The sequence below is a fragment of the Euprymna scolopes genome, chromosome 2, assembly GCF_053919585.1.
Source record: "Euprymna scolopes isolate OS-2025 chromosome 2, ASM5391958v1, whole genome shotgun sequence".
Taxonomy (NCBI): Eukaryota; Metazoa; Mollusca; class Cephalopoda; order Sepiida; family Sepiolidae; genus Euprymna; species Euprymna scolopes.
The window spans coordinates 191,465,627-191,493,126 of NC_136483.1; the positions used below are offsets into that span (position 1 = coordinate 191,465,627).

The 27,500-nt window shown below is 30.6% G+C and overlaps 1 protein-coding gene across 8 annotated transcripts in view; it reads left to right on the forward strand.

Annotated features, from left to right (window-relative positions):
* Positions 1-27,500, forward strand: part of LOC145300079 (segment polarity protein dishevelled homolog DVL-3-like) — a 284,306-nt gene that overhangs the window by 119,653 nt on the left and 137,153 nt on the right. For all 8 annotated transcript variants that reach the window (XR_013872349.1, XR_013872375.1, XM_080144458.1 and 5 more), the window contains exon 3: positions 26,116-26,228. Coding sequence is in view for 6 of the 8 variants with exons in the window: in XM_080144458.1 (XP_080000584.1) it covers positions 26,116-26,228 (113 nt within the window). In the remaining 2 variants the exon portion in view is untranslated. The remainder of the gene's footprint in view (positions 1-26,115; positions 26,229-27,500) is intronic.

A 27,500-nucleotide genomic window follows, 5' to 3' on the forward strand; every position in this document is an offset into this window, starting at 1 on the left:
TTTCAAATGATTGTAAATCATTCTTGTAATGTCTGCATATATTTTTCGCAAACATAAAGAATACAATTGGGGTAAGCACGTATGTCACACCAGTTCATCTTTCTAAATAATTTTTCATTTTTTTTTTTTTTTTTTTTATTACATTTTCATCCTGAACAAGGTATATTACCACTTTGTTGTAGGGGGCTACTATCAAGGACATAGGCATCAGGGGTACTGTGCAGGGAGTTGGGCAGCAAGATGTCGGTTCATGTTGCACTTGAACTTCTGCATGTCAGTACAGTTGGGGAAGCAGGGACCCGGCTGGGAATTCCAAAGTCTAGTTGTCCTAGGGAAGAAACTACTGGAGTAGAAGGCTCTCTTACATCTGGGGATCTCTACTGTGAAGGGGTGGGATTTAGCTGCTTGACGGGTTTGTCGGGGGTTTTTACGTCGAGGGGGCACAAGTGCATGCAGTTCATCAGAGCATTCACCGTTAAAGTACTTGTAGAAAAGGCAGAGGGATGCAACATTTTGTCGATGGGACAGGGGCTGAAGTTTAGATGACAGTTCAGGACCTAGATTGGTGACTCTCTTTTGAACCTTGTCTAGGAGCGAGAGATTAGTGGTAGATGCACCAGCCAAAATGTGACAACAATACTCCATACATGGGCGAATGGTGGCCTTGTAGAGTTATAGGATACTTTCGGGTGTTAGTATTTTTCTAGCATGGTAGAGAGAGTCTACCTTCTTCGCAGCGGTCCTGGCGATACTCTCGATGTAATTGTTTCAACTCATGTTTCCTGAGAGCGTTAGGCCGAGGAGTTTAAAGGATGTACTTTAAGATAGTCATTGGCCATTGATACGTGTGGTAGAGGAGGTTTCTTGTAATTATTGAAGGAAACGAGTTTAGTCTCGGCAGCATTTATGTCCCCATTCCACTACGGATCGGAGGTCATCCTCTAGTGCTTCTGCCATTTCTTTAGATATGTGTTCATTTGTTTTCCTGTCGTGTCTGTTATAGTGTGGTGTCGTCAGCATATATACCCATCTCACAGGCAATTTTGTCAAATATTTTCCTTGTAATTGATTCGAAAATTGCGAAACAACTAAAGATTTATTTCTTTTTTTAAAACCAAGCCGATTTACATTTGTTATTAGTTGACAAAATGCTATTTGAAGTTTTCATATAAAATTGACGTTTGGTATGTAAAATAAGACGGTGTAGGAACAGAATAATTAACAAAGCCCCATCCCCATGTTAAGAATGAGGTTCTAAATAACACAGTTACTATTTAGAAAACCATTCTTAATGAGAAAAATGGGGTGGGAATGTATTAACTGTTCTCTGCGTTCCTTATACCAAAGAACGTACTTGTTTTTACCCTAATTGTAAAGATTTGGTTGGTTATTGCTTCTATCAATTTGTCAGATATGTAGTAGATTGATTGGTTTTAATGTAAAAATAAAAACAAGATATAGATAATAATAAAAGGAAAAAAAATGCAATCATTTCAAAATTTGAACTGGAAGATAAGTTTTGTGTATAAGTGATGGTCATTTCCAGGATACTCTAACTTTATAGGGATGTTCACTAAACTTTTAGCACTAACCCTAAGCCTGACTAGCAAGGTTGTAAAACTATATGTAATCGCTTCCTCCTCCCCCAAAAATAAACGCATAGAATTTATCCCCCAGAGAAAAATTACAATTTTTGGTTAACCGCTCTAAAATATAAGAATTTCTCCAAAATTGGAACTCATTTTTACGTTAAATTACTGTGAAGCAGATCCTCCACTGAAAATTCTTAAATAATTGATTTTTTTTCTTTCAAAGTTTTAGCATGCAATCACCTAAAAAGGTAGAATCTTATTTTAGTTTTGAAGAATGATTTAGCTGCAGATGTCAATCTACAATAATAATTATATTAAGTTTTTTTATATGATAAAATAATCTATTTAACTTTTGTAAAGATTCATTAAAATATAAGCATAAATATGAAAAAATAAAAATAAATTTTGTAATTTTTAATCCATAAAACACATTTCAAATATCTTTAGATTAGTCTTAAAAAATACACTTACATTTTAATGTTGGCAAATTTAGTAAAACAGAAATGTAACAAATAATCCATGGAAAGGTTTCAATAATATTGATAACCAACAATCATAATTTAATAGTAGTCGTGATTTTATTACTTTCTATATCCATTCCAAACAACCTTTCATTCCGTTTTACAATCAGTACACAGACATGGGAGGGAAGGTAGGTCTGAATTCAGACTGAAAACAATAGATTACTTTGATTGTTTCAGCAGGATCTTTTTTACTGTGGATTCTCCACTTACTAAGGTCCAAAAGCCAGTCGAGGATAAGAGTTAATCAATGTAAGGTAGTAGTAGTAGTAGTAGTATAGTAAACCTTAATGGTGTAAATTGAGTAGAATTTGATTATTTATTGGGACGGCTTAACAAGGACTTGTTAACATTGGAGTTGAAGGCTACTATGTTGTATTCAACCGGGAAGCAGGCCAGCGGAACAGTGTTCCACAGGTGACCAATTCTTGGAAAGGAGAATTCCTAAGTCTAAGTATAATAACAGATAGAATCAAAGAAGAATTACAAAAATTGTTTCATACAGAAGCGTGAATAATCTACATATTCATTTAGACCTAATTCAGTTCAAAAGCTTTTTTCACGTTTTTTGCCCACCTCTTGTAATATTTGCCAATGTTGGGTGAAGGCACCAGACAATTCTACCTGACAAAACCCAACTAGACAAAAGTCCAACAGCCTAAATAAAATAAATTAAAAAGATTTAATAAACACTTTATATTCTGCTTTTGATTGAATTAACAAATAATGTTTAATGTTTTTTTTTTTTTTTTTTTTTTTTTTTTGACAAAAATGTTAACTTTTAAACAGTTTTTGAAACTTCATAGATAAACTGCATTTTTGTTTTCTTTACAGAACTAAAATAAATTTACATCTTATTTTGATATTATGGATTTTAGTTTACTAATTGCTTAAAAACAAATATTCATCATTAGTATCAGAAATGAGAAATTAAGTTTAAAAAAAAAAATTAAAAGAATCATTTTTGGAATCGGAAATTCGGCAAAGAAATTTTCTGATGTTGGTTCCACTAGTACCCCAAAATTTCAAATCAATCATCCCAACACGTGTGTGTACATATGTATGTTTATATATAATCTCATTTCTTCCACTTCCATTGTTTTGAATAAAATATTACTCCTCACTTCCTAATATCATCTTGATGCGTATAACACTTATATAATTTGTTTACATTCTTATTAGATAAGTTTCCAAAGTGTGAATATATTTGTATCTAAGAAATGATTATTATTTTTTAAACTAAAACAATGTCTTTACATGAGTGGGGGAAAAAAAAAAAAAAAAAGAATACGTGATTCCTTACTTCAATCTGTTGGCACCATACCATACTTTTGAGGTGCCTCATGAACACTGAACTGAGAACGCGTAAAAGAACGGCCAGTTCTATGGGTGGAGCTTATCTAACTCTACTACGTAAGGTAAAACCCTCAAAGGCCAAAACGGCATTTGTAAAAGCAATTACTTTTCCTCAAGCCACTTTTTTTTTTTTTTTTTTTTTTTTTTTTTTTTTGTGGGGGGGGAATATTTCCAAATTACTCAACCATGTGGTTGTGTCATTCCATAATGCAAATTAAATAGTCTTTCATTTACTGTTTTTTTTTTTTTTTTAAGAATCGTCGGGTAGCCGTCAAAAGCTAAAAGCAAAGTTAGTAGTTCTGTCAGAAAGGAAAAATCATTCTAGACTGGGGCAATTTTCCTTTTTTTTTTTTTCTTGTATCGATCCAAAGAGAAGGAAGATTACATCTGAACAGTATAGGGGGATGTGTTAAAAACATGAGACTATGATGGTATGGTCACATTGAAAGAATAAATGTAAGTTCTAGGGTTAGTAGATGTAGAATTATTTTGGGAGCATGACCCATTCGCATGGAAAAACCAAAGAAAACATGGAAGTAATAGGATGGGCTGGAGAGAAAGAAGGATAAAGACCTGACCATAGATAGGTTAGTTTGGAAGTCAATTTCTTAAAGCCATTCAATACATGACGGCATGTAAAATATGATAATGATCCAGTATAAAATGGGATTGAAACGTTTTTTGATATTTTGCATTGATTAAGTTCGCTTTCATAATGACCTCACTGAAATAAGGAAACCCTCTAACGCTCCTTTTGTTCGTAGCATGATGCAGTGATTATATAGAGAACCTAAAATAGAAAAAACTGGTAGAAACAATAGTTGAATGACGTCATATTCAGTTTAGGTATAAAATAAAAATTAGAATTTACTTTATACTCGTCTTTTTACTTCTGTTCAGTTCATGTATTATCTGGTTGGTTTTAAAATAGATCACCATGACAGTGAAGATTGATATAAAAATTTTATATTAGTGTTTAAGTATGAAAAAAAATTAGAATGTTGTAATTTTTAAATTGAGCTTCTAACTTAATAACCAAAATATTGATTTGAAACATTTGTAAGATAATTGGGATGAAAGGACAGGTAAGTGAAAGTTAGACATTTTGGAATTCAAATTATATATTTACCACATAATGATGTTTAGTAATATAAGTTATACTAAAAAGTTATTAATGTTCAGTGATTTAAAAAAAAAAAAAAAAAAATACGATGCAAGAGTTTATAATCAGAACGATAGAATGTGGAAATGCCAGAGATAAATCGTCATTTTGATTAGATTAATAGAAGTTCTTTGTTATAGTCTAATCATACTAAGCTGATATGAACAATGTACAGGGTGGAATGATAAATTTGTGAAAAAAAACAACACTACAGCTTTATTTTAAAACTTTTATTGAACAAATAAATTCAGGTAACTTGATTATGTAGTAGAGCTGACATATATTCAATGTAGCTGCCTTCAGCCTCAATCACCGTCTTGATTTAGAACTGGGAACATGCCTTTTCGACAAGCGCTGACGGGAGCTCGGTGGATAACGGCGATCGGGCTGGCTTTGTTGTTGTGGTCATCTGTTGAAAATTTGAAGTCAGTTGAAGCCTGATTGATTTTTGTATTTCTGTTGGATCAAGTTGCAAGCAATACTTTGATCCAGTTTTATTTTCTACATACTATTACAAATCTTTTTCTGTATAATTATACATATTGTTGGTAAATTGACAAAAAAAAAATGATTTTCTTCACTCAGTAAATCAAAGGAAATTAGCCATGCACATAACTTTGTATGTTTTGCCAGATTAGAATGTCATTTTTTTTTTTTTTTCTTAGTGAATTTTTGTGGTGAGGGTCACAATAGAATCAAAATAAGAATGTTTATTTGAGGGTGTCTTGTAACAATTGGGGGGGGGGGACTTCAGCTCTTCAGATACATTTTCCATAAGGCTGTAACATTTTTCCATATTTAAAATTCATTTTGTTTTTAATTTGTCTTAATTACTTGTTTTTGTTTCTTTCCTACTTTCCTATCCATGTGATAATCGAGTAAGCAAAAAATATTGTCTCCACCAAAAGTGTCAATATAATTTTTTAATTAAAATAAAATGAAACATCCAGATTGTACAGATGTCGATTAAATATCTATATTAATAAATCTTGTAACTGTGTTTTCCGTCTCTATGTAACTTTGATAAATACGTGTTGAATTATTTTATTTACTATTAATCAAATGTTTCTTTTAATTAAAAATGCAATGTGTAATAAAACGAAATTAAAAAAAAACATGCAATAATTCGCAAATTAAATTCATAACGCATTTCCGCTTTTTTTTTTTTTATTTAAACAAAGCAGCCATTTTAACCTTTTGTTAATATATGAAAAAAAAAATAATACTCTGACCCTTCTGAAATTTGAAAGGAATTTGAAACTGTTGGATAGAAATCATTTAAATTTGCTTTAAAATCCTTATTTATTTAAAATTGAAATTTGGAAGCTTTTTTTATGCCTAATAATTTTATAGAGATGAAAAAAGAGATTTCTTTTTAGTTTCAATTACTAACTTTGTAACTAACTAATATTGTAATAATTAAATTTTAACTTCCAAAAATATTATTAAAAAAATAAATATACAATTAATAAATGAAAGTAATTTAAAAAAAAAAAAAAACGATCTGTGTTGGGTGGATAAAGTTAAAGGTCTACGATGAAGTTTTTTTTTTTTTTTTTTAATGAAATTTTTCTTTAAAAAAAATGTCTACATTCCTTCATAATAGCTCCTAGCAGTCATGTGACTTAAAATATGCAGACTTTTTCTTTAGGTGGCCCCAGCTGAACTACCCTAACAAGCTGGGAGGAGTGGATGTGTTGAAAGCAGGAGGATGGAGTAGGAAGGGGTCAGCAGTTTTTGCCAGAGAAATCTACTCTGGAGTCAGACTTTTTTCTCTTTCATCTGAGTCCCGCCCTTTTGGTAGGGAGTCAGGGTTGGGAATTCTTGCAGGAGTCTGTCAATGTTTTTGTTTTTTAAATTAGGAATTGGTATTTACTTACCCACCATCCCACAGTGATAAAGTTAAACAAGGGATCTGTTTTTAATATGAGGAAAATGCATTTCCCCCTCTCCCCAACACCACAAAAGGGGCACTCTGGATTGAACAAAAAATAAAAATTGCTTCAGTTTAAAAGAACAAACTTATGAGTTTGCTTTTTTTTTTATTTCATTTTCTTCATGTCTGCTTGAAAAATAGGTCCCTTAACTGAAAAAATTGTCTAAAGTTTTGTAAATTATCATAAATGAGGATAAAAATGATTGCCTAAAGCTATAGATATCGAATGAAATATTTTGTGCTTCCCAAAAATATGGGGAAATTTGGAGAAAACTTTATTGCATTGATATACTTATCAATGCCAAAAATAAATAATAGGAATTTTGATTTATAAAATCTTCTGAAAGTTTACATTTTATTAAATATATTTTCAAACCCTAATACAAAAATTTTACTAATGAATAAAGAGCATCAGCAACACTGAGTTGTAAGATGACGAAACACATGTCTATGGATAATCTAAATAAATAAATGTGAAAGTTTTTTTTTTCAGTTTTTATATATATATATATATATATATATATATATATATATACATAACTACTTCATTTACTCACACAAATTTAATATACGAAAGTATAGATTTATGCGTAAACTTGAAGTATTTACTTCAAAAGTGCTCAATACGTAGGTAGAGCTAGTTAGTAATTTATAAAATATATATGGCGATTAAGCTACACTGAATATTCTGCGTTTCATCCACTGTAGGATTCGTCAGGCTTATGCACAAATTTTGTGTTTGCTTCTTGTTTTTATATATGTTGAGGATTTCTAGTTAGCCAATCAGCTTTCTAGTATCCACCGCGCCCCCTCCTATCAGCCAATGGGCATGCATTTTATCGAACAAAGGATCTGTTTTAGAACTAGGTTAGTGGTTTAAGGTAGATCTTTCCCTCCTTTTTTTTTATATATATATAAATATACCTATGTGTACACGCACACATGCACACATATATACACATATGTGTGATTGTTTATGTATATTCATGTTTATTTAATTTATTTATTTGTTTGTTTTCTATTGTTATTGTTAGTTTTAAAGCTATTTTGTATCGCTATCCTAGAGTAAGTTTTATTTTGTGAACACAGTTGTTTGCTATTTCTCGTCTACAGTTTAATAGATTTTGAGGTTCTTTAAAGTACAGGATAGCAAATTTTTCATGGAGGCATAATTTACATGGGTCGTCTAAATGTCTGCACATGGTAGCTTGTCTCATTATTTTCCATTCGACTACCAACGAATGTCCTCTTTCTTTGAGTTCCCAGTATTTATTCGCTAGTGTTGTTTTAAAAACACCGTATAAAAACAACACTAGCGAATAAATACTGGGAACTCAAAGAAAGAGGACATTCGCCGGTAGTCGAATGGAAAATAATGAGACAAGCTACCATGTGCAAACGATCACACATATATGTATATATGTGTGCATGTGTGTGTGTACACATAGGTATATTCATATATATAAAAAAAGAAAAAAAAAAAGAGGGAAAGATCTACCTTAAACCACTAACCTAGTTCTAAAACAGATCCTTTGTTCGATAAAATGCATGCCCATTGGCTGATAGGAGGGGGGGGGGGCGGATACTAGAAAGCTGATTGGCTAACTAGAAATCCTCAACATATATAAAAACAAGAAGCAACCACAAAATTCGCGCATAAGCCTGACGAATCCTACAGTGGATGAAACGCAGAATATTCAGTGTAGCTTAATCGCCATATATATTTTATAAATTACTAATATATATATATATATATATATATATATAACTACTTCATTTACTCACATAAAATTAATATACGAAAGTATAGATTTATGCGTAAACTTTAAGTATTTACTTCAAAAGTGCTCAATACTTAGGTAGAGCTAGTTAGTAATTTATAAAATATATATGACGATTAAGCTATACTGAATATTCGACGTTTCATCCACTCTAGGATTCCTCAGGCTTATGCGCAAATTCTGTGGTTGTTTATCGTTTTTATATGGTCCTCTTCTATTGAGGATTTAGTTAGCCAATCAGCTTTCTAGTATCCACCGCGCCCCTCTCTATCAGCCAATGGGCATGCATTTTATCGAACAAAGGATCTGTTTTAAAACTAGGTTTGTGGTTTAAGGCAGACATTTTTTTTTTTAGTTTATATATAAATATACATATGTGTACACATATATGTGTGATCGTTTATGTATATTCATGTTTATTTAATTTATTTGTTTATTTTCTATTGTTTTTGTTAGTTTTAAAACTATTTTGTATCGCTATCCTAGAGTAAATTTTATTTTGTGAACACAGTTATTTGCTATTTCTCTTCTACAGTTTAATAGATTTTGGGGTTCTTTAAAGTACAGGATAGCTCCTAGACCTATACCTAGCTCCTAAAACAGTCGAGCACTCTCAAAAGAATTTATTTCACCACATTAAAAATAGATATGGAAAGAGTTGATTTCGAAACATCGCTAAAAAACATCCCCACACCCAGCAAGCATAGCTATATGATTAAATTAATCCAAAAAACAGATGAACTAATACGCCAAAGCGATGGCGAGCAAATTTCTTCCTTAAAAATGAAAACGTAGACAAAAAAGAATCCTATGGTTTTAAAACCCTTAAAAATGCGAAAACAGTAGACCTTTTGATAAACTTTGAAAATGACCTTTTAAACGTAATTAAAAACCTAGAATTCCACAATCAACCTAGCAATTTCCAACGGAAACTACACAAAATCGTTAGAAACATAAACAACTCTAATAAAATCTTTGTAAAAGCAGATAAAACCAGAAACTTTTATAAAATAGATAAGCAAGAATATAACAAACTAATCACAGAAAACATTACAAAAAACTACAAAAAACTAGACAAACGAATACGACTACATAGATATAATAAATACTGAAAGTAAACAAATTACCGATAAACTAAAAATTAGCGATAAAGTTGGCAAATTGAAACCTAGAGAGGCATACATTCTGCTCAATGACCACAAATGGGACTTTAATAATAATCCCAGCACCCGCCTGATAAACCCAACTAAACCAGAAATAGGTAGAATTAGCAAAACTATACGTTCTAGAGTAAACAAACAAATCAAACAAGACCTAGAACTAAACCAATGGGCAAATACCACCGAAGCAATCACCTGGTTTAAAAATATAGAAAACAAAGATAAATGTATGTTCATACAGTTTGGCATCATAGACTTTTATCCCTCGATATCCGAAGAACTTTTTAACATTGCCCTAGAATTTGCCGAGGCATACATTGATATATCCTCGGAAGAAATCAACATCATTAAAAAATGTAGAAAATCAGTTCTAATAAATAACAATAACCAATGGATAAAAACTAAAATGAAAAATTCGTTTGATTTGGCGATGAGTGCCAGAGATTCTGCAGAGGCATCAGATCTTGTGGGATTATTCGTTCTATATACCCTCACAAGCATATTCGATACTACGGATATCGGCCTATATAGAGATGACGGACTAGCTATAATAAAAAACTCCAACAAAGTCAAGGGAGAAAACTTTAAGAAAATCATACACAAGGAAATGAAAAAATTAGGCTTAAAAGTGTTATATAATATTCTTATTATTATTGTTCTTGTTATTAATATTTCTTAAAAGTGAGTCTTATTAAGAGATGTTGCTGTGTCTTAGAGAAATGTTGTAAAGAGAGATTGTTCGTGTTATGGCGATTTTTCTATATATAAAAATGTTTCTGCTTAGAAGTGTAGAAAAGCTCTTTGAGTGATGAAACAGTGTTCAGACAGTTTTAGTGTAGATATGAGATGTCTAGACGTGCATGTAAAGACATTTTACAACACAGATATATAAAAGACATATAATGACAATTTTCACTTTACCTTTTGGTAGAATCACAACACAAAGACGACGTTTATAAAAACACATGATGGGTTTATTTCTTCTCATGACCGGCCGTGGTTTTCTGAGTCAAGAATTCAAAGCTTCACATTCTAAGTTTCAAAAGTGACTGTCTCGCTTCTAGACGTTCGAATCCCAACTGCAGACTATTGTCTCTCGTCCTCAAACTCCCTCTGACTCTACCCCTAGTTTCTCTCAAGTTTCTAACTATGTCTAGAACTTCCCATTTTCCATGACATCATACACATGTTAAAACATGTGTCTTCTTTCACGTGTTCTGGACATGCGTGTCCAAAACTTTTTCCTTTGTTTACAAAAAGAATTTTAACCTATATTCCCAGTAACCTATTTTTCCAATATGTTAAAAACATGTTTATTATATTATCTTGTAGTTGCATTCTTTCAATTGAATTTTCATAACAAAATTGACAACGCACATTCTTTTCTTGAAACTATTTTATCTCTAAGCTAAACAATGTGATTTTCAACTTAAAAATATGAAATAAATAATGCACTAACTGTACTTATCTGGCATTCTCACTGTGTTTTTGTAATTTTTTTTATTTGCAATTTTGTTTTATTTTTTTATGCAAAACGCCATTTATTAAAAAGGGAAGTAACTCTGTTGTCAAATACAATTGTCACTTTCTTTATTAAGATGGCATTCATATGAAAATTCTAATCCTGTTAAAGTTGGCATTTCTTAACAAAAAACTTCTTTGCAAGAATCAAATATTGATTTTGTAGGCAGGAAGTTATTGATGACAAAAATCATGAACGACAAAACTTTAGATGAACCAAGATGAGAATAGTAGTCTGAGTAATACATATAATACAAAATCTCTGAGTATTAATGATTTGCTGTATATGAATGACTTCTTTATTTGCTGCAGGTAAAACATTGTGAAAAGACTGATGTAACAATATATTTATTATGATTTAAATTTAAATAAATGAAACTTGTTAATTTATCGATAGCAAGAACGATGAGTCTTGGTATCTCTCACAGGATGCACAATCAAATCAAAATCAAATATGTTGCCAAGGTTGCTGGAAAAATGATGGGATCCTTTTACCGCTCCAGTAGATATCTCACTGCTGATGCAATTCTCTATTTATATGAAAGCCAAGTATGCCCAAGAATGGAGTACTACTGCCACATCTGGGCAGGAGCTGCTAAAAACAGCTTATCTTGTCTTGACAAAGTACAAAATAGACTTTGTAGCTTAGTGGGGGATGCCCTTTACTCTTCCCTGTAATCTCTCTTCCACAGAAGAGATGTTGTGAGCCTGTCTTTGTTTTATCGTTATTTCCATGGCAAGCACTCGTCTGAGCTCCACTCTCTGCCTCCCAATTTTTCACGAAAAACACCTGTCTAGCTGAAACCACTGTCAATAACTTTCCCCACTCTTTATCTGTGCCTAAATCAAAACGTAGATTCCATGAACAAAGCTTCTTTCTTAGAAATGCATGCCTGTGGAACTCTTCCGTTTGCCTGTTTCCCACCTGACTACAACTTGAATGTCTTCAAGTCCAACATAAACAAATTCCTGATAAACCACTCCCTTAAGTAATCCAATTTATCAATACTAACGATTACTATGATTATTATTCCATTGATTACTGTATACACAATAACCCTTATCCTCAAGTGGCCTCCTGGCCTTGATAAGTATTGACTCTCATGTAAAAAAAAAAAATTAAATAAAAAAAACAATGAAAAGGCATTAAACAACACGTTTTAGGATGTCAATTTTTTATTTAAAACTTGCTTATTTGATCGAAACATTTGAGAGTAGAAATACAATGAATGATGATCATGTCTCACATGGCAGACAGAGATGCTAATAAAGACACTTTTTAAACGTTACTGTACACCAATAAGGTGGAAATAGAATTATGATGGTTTTGTGTACGAATCGCGCCCCCCCCCCCAAAAAAAAAATGAAGAGTTAGAAACCATCCATCAATATCAAAGTCTTAGAAAGCTTATACAAAGCTCATGAAACATCTTTAAAATGATGCTAATCCCTTTAGTATTTCATAAAACTATGTGCATACACCACAAATAATTATGTGTGTGTATATATATATATATATATATATATATATGCATGCATGCATTCAAGTTACTGTATGTTAGTCTGTTCATGAATATCACCTACATTTTTCAAGAAAGAATCTCATAATCATTGTAATTCTGAAATTACAATTATTCAAATCACTTGGATAAGTATATTTCATTTTGATCAAACGAGGATAACATATTGGCATTCATAAAAAGGAATGTCTTTTATTTTATTCATAATTTGAAACGCATAAAAATTTAAACATGTTCAAGGCTTGGGGCAAGAATCATGCATTTATACTTCAAGACTCATTATCAGTTCATGAAAAAACACTGGGTGTTTCTCAAGGGATAGAAGATAAACACTGTAAATTTACTAATTGATCGTAAAAAGAAAAGTGGACCATGGGTTTACTTTCAGCAGCCTCCTACCTAAAATTGTTTATTTTGTCCTTTAGTCCTCACATTCAATGAGCGATATTTTTGATGGAGGAAGAATTGCTGTTTTCTTGGTCGGAAACTATCCACATAATACTTATCGGCTAATTTGTGATCTTGAAGTCATATTTTTTTATGCTCCTTATATCAAGTGGTTTCATGCCTTGTCTGGAGCAATTTGCACTAAAAAAAAATAGTCTCTTTATCCCCTGCGCGCGCCCACACACACACTTTGATTCCGACCTGAAAATCTAATATTGTAAAAAAAAAAAAAAAAAAAAAAAAGCATGACGCGTTCCTTGTTGATCTGGAAATAGATTTTACATCAAGTGGCTTCATGCCTTGTCTGGGGTGATATTCACTAAAAAGAAAAAGATAAAAGAAATCACGCCCCCCCCCCCCCGCCCCTCAATCAAGGCTAAATATATTCTTTGGTTTTAACCTAAAAATTTAATATTGTAAAAAAATAAAAAATAAAAAAAATACATGAAATGTTCCTTGTTTGAGAAAAAAAATACGGTCTCTGAAATTCGGTTGCATCAGTCCTGAAGAATTCCTTAATTTATCGACTTAGCAAACGTTTACCTTGCTCATTAAATCAACTATTATATCTGCTAGAGCTGACTAAATCATCAAGATCATTATCTAAAAATGGAGGTTGATTACCCAGAACATCATTCCCATCTCCACTGACAGATCAAAAGGATGCCCCATTATTAAAGTGATTATCTAATAACTCATCCGCATCAAATGCAGACATCACTGATGCTGACCTGAACATTATCACCACAATTTCATCCTTTTATCACACTTTAAATCTACCCACATTTGCTTAAAGAGACAATAATTAATAGACCTTGAAAAAAAAATCCACACATAATCTTCTGTTGGATTCATTGAAACAAAAAAAACACTAAAACAATCACAGAGACAGCAATCCATTTTATAGAGTTTCAAATAACCTCCACATGCATAAAATCAATTCAGTTTCCTATATTTATTGATTTGTTCAATTGTTGGGTAGGGGTGCAGAATGTTAAGAATGGCTTTCTAATTATTTTTGTAAAATCAAAGAGAATAGAAAGTGAACGTTAGGTTTACTTTTTGGCAACCTCGTAACGCTCTTTCCTTATTTTTGCCTTCACATTCCATGAGCGATGTTTCTGACAAAGAAGGAATAATTGCTGTTTTTTGGGTCAGGATCTATCCATCTAACACTTATCGTTGATTCTTTCTTTTATTTTTTTTTCTCTTTGCAACAAGTGGCTTCATACCTTGTCTGGGGCAATTTGCATTAAAAAATATATTTCTACAAATCTATCCATGGGCAAATGGTGGAAACTATTGGATAACTGTCTAAATAACAATAAAATATCCAGTCATTAATTTGATTTAAAAGTTGATCCCAAGTTTATAAGTAAAAATGTTTTAAACTTTGCATTGGATCTGGCCATCTCATCTAGTTTGATTTATTTTAAAAACAAAATAATCTAGACTTATACTAAATGTCAATTCTGAAATCTGAAACCAAAACAATATCCAGTATCTGATCAGCGCAAATAACAATGGACCAGAACTGTCTTTTATTATTGTTGGCTTTCGATATCAATTACTCTTCACAAATAAGACATATCCTCATAATTGAATTTCGTAAAAGAAACAAACTTAGACACAGATCTAAAACAAAAATCAAACTAAATCATTCATACATTATATAATATGAAGAATTCTGCTCTTGAAAATCACCTTAACAAAATAAAAATCGTCATGAATATAATCCTAACCTTCTTGGTCACAAAACATCAGGTGAAGTAACATTTGGATTATTTTCAAATTTAAATTCTATTAAAAATACTTTTTTGTATTACTCATTTTGTTGTTATTCGAAGGTATCTAATAATTTGAACGGCCAACATATGAATATAAAAAGATTTAATAGTGTAAGTGAACAACACAAGTTGGAGAACAGCTTGGCGGTATTTGCAGTAATGTTATACTCGTTAAAGCTAAAAGTATTGATATACTACTTGGGATAGTTCATTGTATAAGGAAGGGGGTATTAGCACAGTCCCTACAACTCTATCAGTTTGTGAGACATATTTCAAATTGTCATAGGTCACACATGCTATAAACAAATTTTAAGAGTTTTCATTTTTGTTTTAAAAAAATAAGTCTGCAGTTGAGTTTACCCCCCCCCCTCCCTCTCTCCTCCTAAAATAAAATAATAAAAAAACTCTGCCTCCTACAAAAATGTCCAACTCTGAACCTCAGGTTGATTAGCTAAATGAATAAATGTGAGAAAAAAAAATCCATTTATCCTAATTATATGAACATAAAAACTCCTTAAGCTTATTTAATTCTGACGATGCAAGAATATTTTCAAATGGCGTACACAGTAATTTCAAAACTCTCTCAGACAAACTCTATATTGCTCATTTGCATATTATTTTAAAGTTTCTAATAAATTGATATTCTGTAATATAAATTTATTTGTATGGCTACATTTTCTTTACATGTTATCTTTTTATTGATAGTTCAATGATTATAATTATGAATAAAATTAATTAAAAACGTTTTATATAAAAAAAAAAGTAAGGATAACCTTTAAGAAAACTTTAAGAATAGCATTTTCAAGGGAGATAATTTACATAAAAACTTCCGGCATTATTAAAACATCAAATGTCACCAAGATGGGGAGAACAGATGCAACACTTTGATTTATATATTTTACTAGCATGGGTGCCCGGGTGTTTGGAGGCGTGTGTTGAGCAAAAAAAAAAAAAAAAAGTGGTAGTAGGAAAGCAGGCTCCAACATAAAGGAGAAAAAGAACGGAAGGGGGAAGTGATGTCTTTACTGTTACGACCACTGCCAAACCGGAAGTGACATAGGTTTTAATTAAGGTTAGACAAGGTTAGACAATCAAAAAGAGGATATGACTTTCGAAAATATCGGTGAAAAAAGCGACCTCTCCCTGTAGAAAAGTGTCCAGTTGAGGTTGAAGAAATTAATGCTTTTAGCCAATTTTTCGGTTTTTGTCGTCTGAAGGGTCGAGCTTCAAACGATACTGATCTTGTGAAAATCTGTCGCCTCTTTCAAAAGTTTTAGGCAGACATGCAAGCACACATACATACATTTATATATTGGTAACTCAAATTTCGACCCAAAATGATTAAAAAGCTTGCCCTATCTCTGAATACCTTTTATGTAAAATTTCAAATGTTTAGACCAGAAATTGTCTGAGTAATTTGGTAGAGATCACAGAGGTCAAATTTTTTTAAAACTTTGACCCCTATTATGACCCCTTAACATTTATTGTTTTGGGCTCAAATCAAGGAACCTATATCTAAAATTTCAAGTGTTTAGACCCAAAATTGGCGGAGGAGTTTGGTAGACTTCTCAAAGGTCAAATCGTTGAACTTTGACCCCTTAACAGCCAAATTTCCGTCCGAAAACGAATTACAAAGATTTTCTCAAATCTCAATATCAAATTTCGAGTCTGTCGTCTGAAAATTGACAGTTATTGTGTAGGAAAATGTACACAGACAGACACATACACACAGACAGACACTTTCACTTTTATAGATATATAGATTTCACAGAGGTTAACAAAACAAAATTAGGCACAAGGCCAATCAAAAAGTGGAAAGGGGTGAGGGTCTATGGTCATCCTTGTCACTGTAACTTTGATTTGTCTATGATATTCCTAGCTAGAGTTAACATCACATTCATTCACACCAGGGGTCGTCCTGCTTAAGATTATCAAATCAAGTTTGTTTGGGTTTTTTTTTTAATGTATACTCTGTAAAAAATAAAAATTTGGAAAAATCGATTGAAGTAAAATTAACACTTTGATCTTATATATTTAGTTTTATTGCCGGTTAAATTATAATACATTTCAGTAAAGAAAATAAATTAACTAACAAAAAACTTAGGCATGAAACCCTAAGAAGAGTGGGGGGGGGGTAGAAGGTTTTTGTAATTGTTTACGAAACTTTGAGATTACTTTTAGTCGGCAAATTTCACTTTAATACTGCATTCATACTGGAGTTAATCATACTTTATGAATCCTGAAAAGTTTGTTTTTTTAAATATATTAAATATGTAAATGTGTGCATATATATATATATTTTTTTTTAATTATTTTATCACTTTGATCTAAATCAAAAGGCCACGGACTCATAAATATTTTTGTGATTAGGCATTTTTTAAATGAATGGAAAAAATAACAAAACTCAATCGGAATATCTTTTAATAAGACCACCCTCGTGCAAATATTAAGAGCTAAACATTTTTTTTTCTAAAAAAATTATAAATATACATATTCTGAAGTAAAACGGTCTTTCATTTAAAATACAAATCAATAAAACTTTATTTTGTGCTTAAATTCTAAGTTTTCTTTAAAGTTTTTTTTTTTTTTTTTTTTTTTAATGATAACTTATGTTATGGACATCTGTTACCCCCACTTCCCAATAATAATAAAAACAAGTTATGCTGGCCTTTCTTCCCCTGTTTCTTTGTTTAATTTATACGACTAAAAATAGGAAAAAGAGGGGGTTTTTGAGGAAGGGGGCGGGTCTGTTTTCAGATTATTCTATCTAACAATTGTCTGAAAATATTCCTTTTATTTGAGGTTAATTCCTATTTCAGTCATGTAAATTATTTAGGATGAAATGGTTTACTGATAAACAGCTTACATATTTTAACTAAACGATGTTTTAATAAAAACAAGAATTTTGAAGATTTTTTTTTAATGCCAAGTTTAATCGTATGTCGCCGTTAAAAATAAGTGATAAAAATCTGAATAATTAGACTCCCTATCTTTCGAAGCTTATAACTACTTGAAAAATGTTAATTTAAACCCGAATTTTTTTTCAATAAAAGGAGCAAAGATCAAATTTTAGAATAATAAAAGGTTTAATAGAAAAATATGCAATATATTTTTTAATCGGTTTTCTTTAAAAAAGATTTCAAGAAATTTAACGAATTTTAACTTACTCCAATTATAATAAATAAATTCCAAAAAATCACTTGCCTATAAAAAATACTAATCAATGGGTGCTTCCATTCTTCATTTATAAGAATTTGTCCATATTTATATTTTATATTCCATGTACTTTCTAAATAAAAGAATTTTTTAAGCAACCATTCGATAAGACCGTGATTTTCAAATATAATAACATATGGTCACAGAGCGGCATTGCCTCCCTTTCTTCAAGTTGACAAATACGGAGGCTGAAAAGCGCCATAATTAATTATTTCAAAAACGTAACAACACATTAGACCAAATATATTTCCCAGTAGTAACTATATAAAGAAACAAACATTTGAAGTGCTGATATCTGTCTTATCTCCCCTTTGAATTTATGACATGTGGTTACTGTAAACAATCAAATTAGTCAAGTATGAGTCACCGTAATTGAAAATGATCACATTTCACTCATCAAATTTTACTTTTTTTTTTTTTTCTTTTTTTTTTTAAACCCCGCCGACAATTTTTTTTTTTTTTTTTTTTTTTTTTTTGCTCTTACGTTTTTGATTTAAAATATTTTATTTCTTCTTTATGCAATGATTTTTTTTTTTTTTTTTTTTTTTTTTTTTTTTTACAGAAATCTAAAAAAAAAAAACAACATTGAATGAAATAGATAAAATTAATATAGGTGTCCAATTTTTACAGGACGATATTTTCAAAATGTGGGGTTTAACTTAAAAACAAAACCAAAAAAAACACGTTGATATTTTTTTTTTTTTTTAAGTGTTTTAAACTTTTGACTTTACAGGTAAATTTGCACATAACTATTTTGTTTTTGTTTTAAATTAGATTCTTTTATTTATTGATATTTTATCTTCAATTTGTGATATATAAACCTTAGGTGAGAAAATTTACTTTTTAATAGACATTTCAAAATGGGATGGGAGTGAATTAAACAAAAAAAAAAAAGAAGTTTGTCTAGAATATTATATTCGGTTTATTGGAAAGAGCATAAAATTTCACATTAAACCTGAAAATGTCTTAAAAATTGAACCAATAGAAAAATTTTGATAGATTTTTAAATTGAAAAAATTGAAAAAAAAATTAATTCGTAAAATTCAATTCATTTCATTACGTAGAAAAAAATGACTGCAGGAGCGCGCACATGCACTTTGTAAACACTTTTTTCTTTTTTTTTTTTTTTTAATAAAAAAAATAATATTTCTATTATTTAAAAAAAACTTTAATAGTTTATTTTGGAAGTATATTCTATAAAGAAATTAAACAACCTACTTAAAAAAATAATAAATTACGAGTTTTGTATGTTTTATGCGCAGTTTTGTGTTAAAAATTCCCCCAGAAATTCTGACGCACCTAGTGAAGCACCAAAATAAAAACTGGATTGGAAAAATATTGTCACCATCTAAACAAGTTGGGAAATAGGCTAACTAAAAAAGAACAGTAACTTAAGCTTATAAACATGTCTTTTAACTAGAAAGTTATACAAGGGAGTTATCTTTCTTCCTTGGCTAACATGTAAAAATGACGACTACATTTTACATATAACTTTCATTTCAATATTTCACATGAAATTTTCCATTGTTTTTAAATGAATGTGTACGTTTTTTTTCACCTATCCTAATTATATTAACATTATGCCTATTTAAATTTGTGTAGCAACACATTTTCATTTGTCATGGTACATCCCAGACATTACCTCCCATTTTGGGAGGGAAGAGCAATATAGTATACGTTGATTCCTCAGGATATTTTTACATGATATTCTTCCAAAATTACCTTCTTCTTTTGGTATGCAAATGTTCATTTAAAGTTGCCGGCATGTTTCTATTAGTTTTACGCATACATAAATGTAATCATTAGCTAGAAGTGATTTAATTTAAAAAATTTTTTTATCTATCTGCTGAATTAGCTCAAATGGTAGAGAACGCAGCTGGAGTGCTAAATGTTTTGGTTTTGATTCTAGCTGATGGCACTCAAGTCATTTTTTAAACTTTTGAAGCCAGAACTACGCGCGAGCGCACACACGCACACATAATATATTCATTAGAGAATTGGCTCTGTAATAATAAATACTAGGTATGACACTAATTTTCGACACCCATAACAAGAAATATAAGTAAAAATAAATAAAATGAAGTTAATTCATTATATTTTTACTCTATATTGAAGAAGAATCAGGGTTTAAATCGTATATAAACATTCTTTATTTTATACTGACTAAAACGGACGAAATTTGATTTGAACGTCACAAAATAATCAAAATATAAAAAATATTATGGCGTCGTAAATATATGCAACACAGGTCTTATAAAACATTATTAAAAAATATAGGAAAAAAAAGAAACTTGGTACAAATATTTTTTTTAAAAGTTTTTGTTAAATCATTATTCAAGTAACAGTAAAAGTCTTGGCTTGAAATATTATGAAAATACATGTAAAGAAGATATTTTAAGCAAACAACACCTAAAATTATAAACTTAAGTTAGTATATGGAACCCGTTAACGGACAGAATTTCCTTTTAAAATTAATTTTAAATATCGTAATTTGTAGCCCGAAAAAAGTAATAGTTAAGTTTTATTAAATTCTTCGTTATTCTAGGAAATATCAGTTTTTGATTCCTAAAAGCAGGCTTTTTTTTTTAATCTTAACTAAATCTTTAAATATTAACTTTATTGGAAACTTAATTTTTATGTGGACATAAACTACGTCACATTTTTATTTAATATTCAGATTGTAAAATATTGCGTGCACAAAGAAATTAACTCTCGAGTTATAATTGTTTCAGTTACTTGGTTTAGAAATTATATTTTTGTTCTGACAAAAGAAATGAGTAACCCTACGATTTTTATCATCAAAGTATGAACAGATTACTGCGCCATTGTTCTTCTATAGAAAAATTTGTTTAAGTTTGGTTTTTTAAATATATTTTTTTATTATTCACTATTCAAAAACAACATCGATTAAAGTTTTTTTTTTTTTTAAATTATTAACAGCAAGATTTTCTGTTTTTTATAAGTTTTAAGACCGAATCTTCCATATTTTATTTTTTTTCACAAATCTTGGAAAAATTAAATCCTTAATAAAAAAAAAAAAATAAGCAATAATTTCGGAAATCTTGAAATTACACGGATAAAAACTGCCAAATGTAAACAATATTTTTTATTTTTTTTGTAAAACTTAAATAATTATTTTCCAACTTCTTTTTTTTCCCCCGAATAATCAATAAAAATGGGGTAAATCAACAACGTTTAGACCCAAAATTAAAATTATTTTATTTCATCATTCCAGCATATTTTAATATGTAAAAATAAATAAATAAATAAGCTGTGAATTCATCTCCTTAAAAAAAAAAAAAAAAAAAAACGCGTTGGGGGCGTGCATGAGAAATGTTTTTTTGTATATTATTTTATTTCAGTTGATATATAGTTCAGCCTTTTTTTTTTTAATATGTCTGTAAATATTAACGAAATCGATCAATTATTTGATTTTGTTAAAGAATTTTTTTTTGAATTGCGGTTTCATCGTTTACGTCAAAATATGTAGAAATAAAATGCGATTCTAATTTTCCTGTTTTTAGCTTTTTGAAGAATTTTTTTTAAAAATTAACCGGTTTTATGGAGAGTTAAAAAAAATTATATCTTCATGATACTACAAAAAATAGAATCAATTTTATTTTACACATTTTTTTACTATTTGTTATGGGGGTCGAAAATTCCACCTTTATTAGTATCAATCATACCTAATAAATACGAAATCTGCATGAATTAAATTATATTCAAGCGTATTTTACAACCCTGCAAAGCTGGGCGACACAAACGAGTTTAAAATAAATTAAAGCTCTAAATTACTGACTCTTGATACTCAACGCAAAGCAGCTGGTAAAATGTATTTTGTAATTTAAGTTGGGACTCATTTCCTTCATATTTCTCACTATTGTTAACTCGTAGAATTCAGGTTCAAAAACAAAAGTTTATTCTTTTTAATAGTCTTTTATTTTTCTCCTCTCTCTATTCTTCTATTTTGGTCAGGTGCCATTATTATTCTGCGTTCTTCATGAAATCAGGTTTCCCTTGTTTTGAGTTGAATCGTTCTCTCGCGAGGAATAAAGAATCGTTTTCCCTTTTAATGTTGTTGATGATATTTCATTCTGATTTTAACCACAAAAGACAAAAAAGAAAAAAAAAAAGTATAAAAGGAAGGCTTTTTTTTTTTTACTTGAGCAATCTGAGTTCATTTCTCTTGTATTTTGGCTGATTGTTTAGCCCCCCCCCCCTCCCACACACACAGTTTTTAATTCTCCATTTTATTTTATTAATTTATTTTATGATTCTCATCTCCATCTAATCATTCACATTTTTGTTATTGCTGTCTTTCATTGTCTCTGCCGTGAATGTCTGCAATAAATGTGTTTGAATTCAAAACCCGGCGTTTCTGCCTCCCTGGGCTTTGAATATCCGCATGACACGTCAATAAAAGACAAAACGAAAATGAAAACAAGGAAGATGCTTTCTATCGGAAGCGGACCTTTTATAACCGAGTCCGGAAATCACCAATGATGCATCAGAATCTGCGTTGACTGCCACAATTCATATGACGCGTGTTGACAGCCTTTTTCTTTGTTTGTTTTTCTGACAACCAGCTAAAAAGGTGACGATGGTGCATCTCTCAATGATAACTCTAACAGTTGTCAACACTGTAAGTAGATTTCATGTGCCGTCAAAATGGTTGTGCTGCTGCTGTGGCGGCTGCTGTTATTATAGATTTCCAACTTTCATCAAATTAAGGTAAACATTCTACATTATTCTCGTCTTATATACAAACTCCCTTTCTTTCACTTACTGTAAAATACGCGAATGTTAATGAAAAGTTTTACCCATTCCTATATTTTATCCTCATCATTTTTTCCTATGAAATGAAAATATCCTAATGCTAACATATATACATGCAAGTGACAACAGTTTTGATATAGACATTTTAAATATGTTAATTTTGGGGCATGTATGATTGCCTATGATACAAAAAGCATAAAATTTATATAATTTCACTTTCCAAAGTGAATCCACATTTGCTTTTTTTATTTCTAGTATATAAATTCTTGACTTAATCATAAAATCAGTAACAAAAAATTTGTTGCATTTCATTTAATTCTACGTTAGTCATTTGTGATGTGATGGACATAGCTTCATTACAACCGTTTTCAATATATAGTTTAGTTCAAGAACTCTAGCGAATTTTTAACTTCGTAGATATATAAATTGTAATGACTCAAGAAACTTAAATTTTGATTATAAGTTATTTGTAAAATCCCCCCCCCACACACACACATTCGCACACTTTTTAAAGCATTTTATTCTTTAATTGATTAAACTTTGCATTCTAATGTTTTAGTAGCAAAATAAATAAATCCACCTGAAAAACTGGATCTGGTGAAAGTTTTCATGTACAACTGTGAAGTCTGTTCAAATGACGGAACTTGTATATTAAATGATGCCATTCTATAACGAACACTATGAAAAAAAAACCTTGTCAAAGGGTGCATAACTCTTGAAACTGCTCGTTGAAAAACAAATATTGGAGTCGCTGAAAAGAACTTTTATTCCAAGGAGTGACCAATGAATCTGGGATCGTTTGTATTTGGTTACCAAGTTAAAAACAAAAAGTCTTGTAGTTAAACTTTTCAGAAGTAAGAATTTTGGATTCTACAAAAATCTTTTCTCCTAAAACATTTAAGTTTTTTCCCATTCAAATTGTATGAATATAGGTGTTTCTCTCTAGTCTACAAAATCAGTACTCCTCTAGCACATCAAATAAAAATATTGTTTAAGATGGTAATGGTACTGTTGTCTTTTTTTATTAGTTTAAAAGTTATGTAATTTATATTTTAGAATTTAAACAAAAAAATATTTAATGTCGCTACAGATTTGCAAATACTATTAGAAAATATGTCTTAATTATCTTAATATATAATTTGCCTTCTCATATGAATCCTCACATTTTCTGCTTTAACACAAATTATTCATTCAGTTTTTTTAAATTTTAATCTAGTTTTACAATTAGCAGAGCTATCAATTTTATAGACCTGAAATTATTTTCAAGATATATGCTAATTTTTGCTTTAATTCCATATTTATCATTGTTTCTATTGTGATTCTATAAGAATGTGGATATCTCCAAAATGCGTGAACATTTTGAGTTTCTACCAAGCATTTAGTTTGCAGTATAAAATCATAAAAATAATTTCAATTATTCTTGTATTTTAAGAAAAGAATTTTGATAAATGTTTAATTTTGTTCGAAATTGTATTTAAACAAAATAATATATATCCTTTAAAGTTTTTATTTGAATAAAGCTGATTTTCTTTTTTATAATTTGACTAGCAGGGGTACCCAGCATTGCTCGGATGTGGAGAGGTGGTATATTAAGGCTATTGAGCAACCCACCCCTAAAAAAAATGTTTCAACAAAAAATCCGTATGAGCACAAAAAAAAAAAAAAATTAACCCCTTAAAAAAAATTGAGAATAGCGAGTGTCCATGCGAGGGGTGGGGTAGTCACAGTAGCCTGGCTTGAATCTAACGCTAAGAGAAAAAGGAAGTGAAAAAAAGCCAACAGTTTAGCTATTGTGCCCACAGCGACTGAAGACATCATGGGCATTCAAAATTAGCTTAGTTGTTGCAAAGCGTATAACGACTGCGCAAAAATGTTGATGCAAAAATTTACCCTTCCTTGGAAAAAAGACAAAAAAAACGGCCCAGTTGACGGTGAAAGAATTAATATTTTTGGCCAATTTTTGGATATTTGTCATCCAGGAGTTTGATCTATCTAACAATACCGATTTTGTCAGTGTCCGTTGCATGTGTAGAAAGATTTTGGCACACACACACACACTTTGCCTTTTATATACTAGCAGGGGTGCCCAGCGTTGCCCGGGTGTTTAGGTGGTGTAGTAAAGGGCCTTCCAGCAGTAGCGGGGGTGCTTGGGTGTGTGTAAGTGGTGTAGTAAGGACCAGGTGGGGGGGGTAATCAAAACAACAGTAGGCAGAAGTGTTAAAAAAAGTGTTAGTAGGCAGACAGGCTTGAACCTGTAACATGAAGGAGGTGGGGATGACCTCTTAGTTGATGTCTCCATCGCCTGACTGGAAGTTGAGAACGTTGAAATTAAGGTTAGTCAATCGAAAAGAGAGGATGACTTGAACAAAACAGCCAAGTTTAGGGTGAAGGAATTAATGTTTTGAGCCAATTTTTCAATATTTGTCGGCTGAAGGATGGTTTAAAACAATATTCATCAGATTCTGTCGCCTCTGTCGAAAGCTTTTGCAAGACATATAAACACACATGCATACATTTTGTCTTTTATATATTAGATATATAGACTAGCGGGGGTACCCGACGCTGCCTGCGTGTGGAGAGGTTTTATGATAAGGGTGTTGATCAATGGAGCCCTAAAAAGAAAGTTTCAAAACGCTGTTAAAAAAAAAAAAAAATGAAAATAGCAAGTATCCATGTGAGATGGGGGGGGGGGTAGTAAGCAGGCAGGCTCGAACCTGTAATGTTTTAGCTGATGTAACTGCTGATCTTTCAAAATTCTGACTAGAATTGTCCACATGACTGGCTAAAGACATTGATTAACAATCTATTCTAAGTACTAATTTCCTTGAGGTTGAAGGTTCAATTCTTACTATAGGCAGTAACTAAGAATAATATAATAATTGGCACTGTTACCCGATCATGGTTGAAGGGACAAGAAGAATCTACACCATGGACTAAATAAAGCATTCAGTTGAAAATTTCATAAGTTCTCAAGTTTGAAAAGATGTACCTGAAGAAATTCAGTGGACCAAAAACCTTATGGAAATAATAACCACAGTAAGAATAGTAGTCCAAATAACAAAGATGTTAAGTAATTTTTTGATATTGTGTTTATTTTTTTTTTTTTTTTTTTTACCGGTTTTTATTTATTTTCTTATCACAAATGTAAACACATTTTGTTTTCAAATTTATTTACAGGCGCCAATAAAAAAAAAAAAAAAAAATTGCTCTAAACTTTTTTTAATTTGTCTTTGACCAATTTCAAACTGTTCACCACAAAGATAAATAATTGATTTTTATTTATTTTCCAAATTATACATTTTTCTATTTCAAAAATGAGTATTTCTTTTTCTTTTCGTAGTTGGTCCCTGCAGAAAGTAGTGATAGCCAGTCCCAATGTACAGACTCTCAAGCTGGGGATATACCTGCTGAACGGCTAGGCGGTATTGGGGACAGCCGACCACCCTCATTTCAGTAAGTACATTTTATTTTTTATTAATTTACCTATCGCATTTAACCCTCATCATCATTATCCAAAATAACTAAAAATATAAATAAATAAAAAATAACAGATAATTAAGATGGATTTGGGAGCCATTATTTCTTAACATCTGATTTTATACTCACATCCTGATTTATGTGATTTTAAGCAAAAACAAGACTTGACACATTAGCTAATACATTATAATAAAAATATGAAATTAAACATGGCAGTTCTTGACTATATTAAAAAAAAAAAAAAAAAAAATTGTAGAAGCAGGTAACTATTTTTTTATTTTTACTTCCAACTTAAATATATATATATAAATATTTTGTTGAATTTCAATAACAAATCTGGAATTTATGCCAGTAAACTCTGAAATTACTCTGAAAGGTAGACATATTCTAAAACTATAAATAACAAGAGTTATCCACCCCTTTATAATTTTGTTGAAGATAACAGGTTATCATGTTTAATTTTAATGTTTTTATGATGGTGATAACCAGTGTTGACTAATCTGTTAATAATTGTTTATACTCAAGAAAATAACAAATCATGACTTTAGTACAAAATAATTTTTCTTTGAATAATGCTGAAACCATTTCATTGTAAATAATTATCAAAAGAATCTCTTCATTTCCTCAGCTATTCGACTTCTGTTATTAGATGTCTGCATGGTGACTGCCACTACCATAAAATATCATTGTGCCATAATTTACTCCTTATGTTCTCATCTTCAGCATTGACAAAAACGTTTTTAAATGAAAAATCGATTCTAATAAAAAATAGTTTTTATCTTATTTCTTCTTGCATGCCTTCTCATAGTTCAGTAATAAAGCACAATCTTTGAACGTGGTTCTTTTAAACTAACGGTAACTCACTTTAATCAAAAGTTTATTTTTACGACTCTGAGTAATTATGATTTTCTCAAATGGTCAATTTGAAAAGTCTGTGTCATTTGCTTTTATTTGGAATAAGGATCTAATGGCCTCCGTTCTGTCTCTGGAAACAATGGATATCCCTTGTCAGAGTGTAATCCTTAAGCAAATGTTATGCAATCCCAAACTTAACCTCTCCTGAGTTATCATTGACTGTTTCTATTGGCAAGAAGTATAGGATAACTTGAAACAGTGCCGAGATAAGCAGAGAGCACATACAACACGATATTCCCAAATAGCTACCCATTTAGTACTGACCAGACTCAACACCAATTTAATTTAATAATCTAATGGGAACCGGTATATCAGCATGATTATGCCATATAA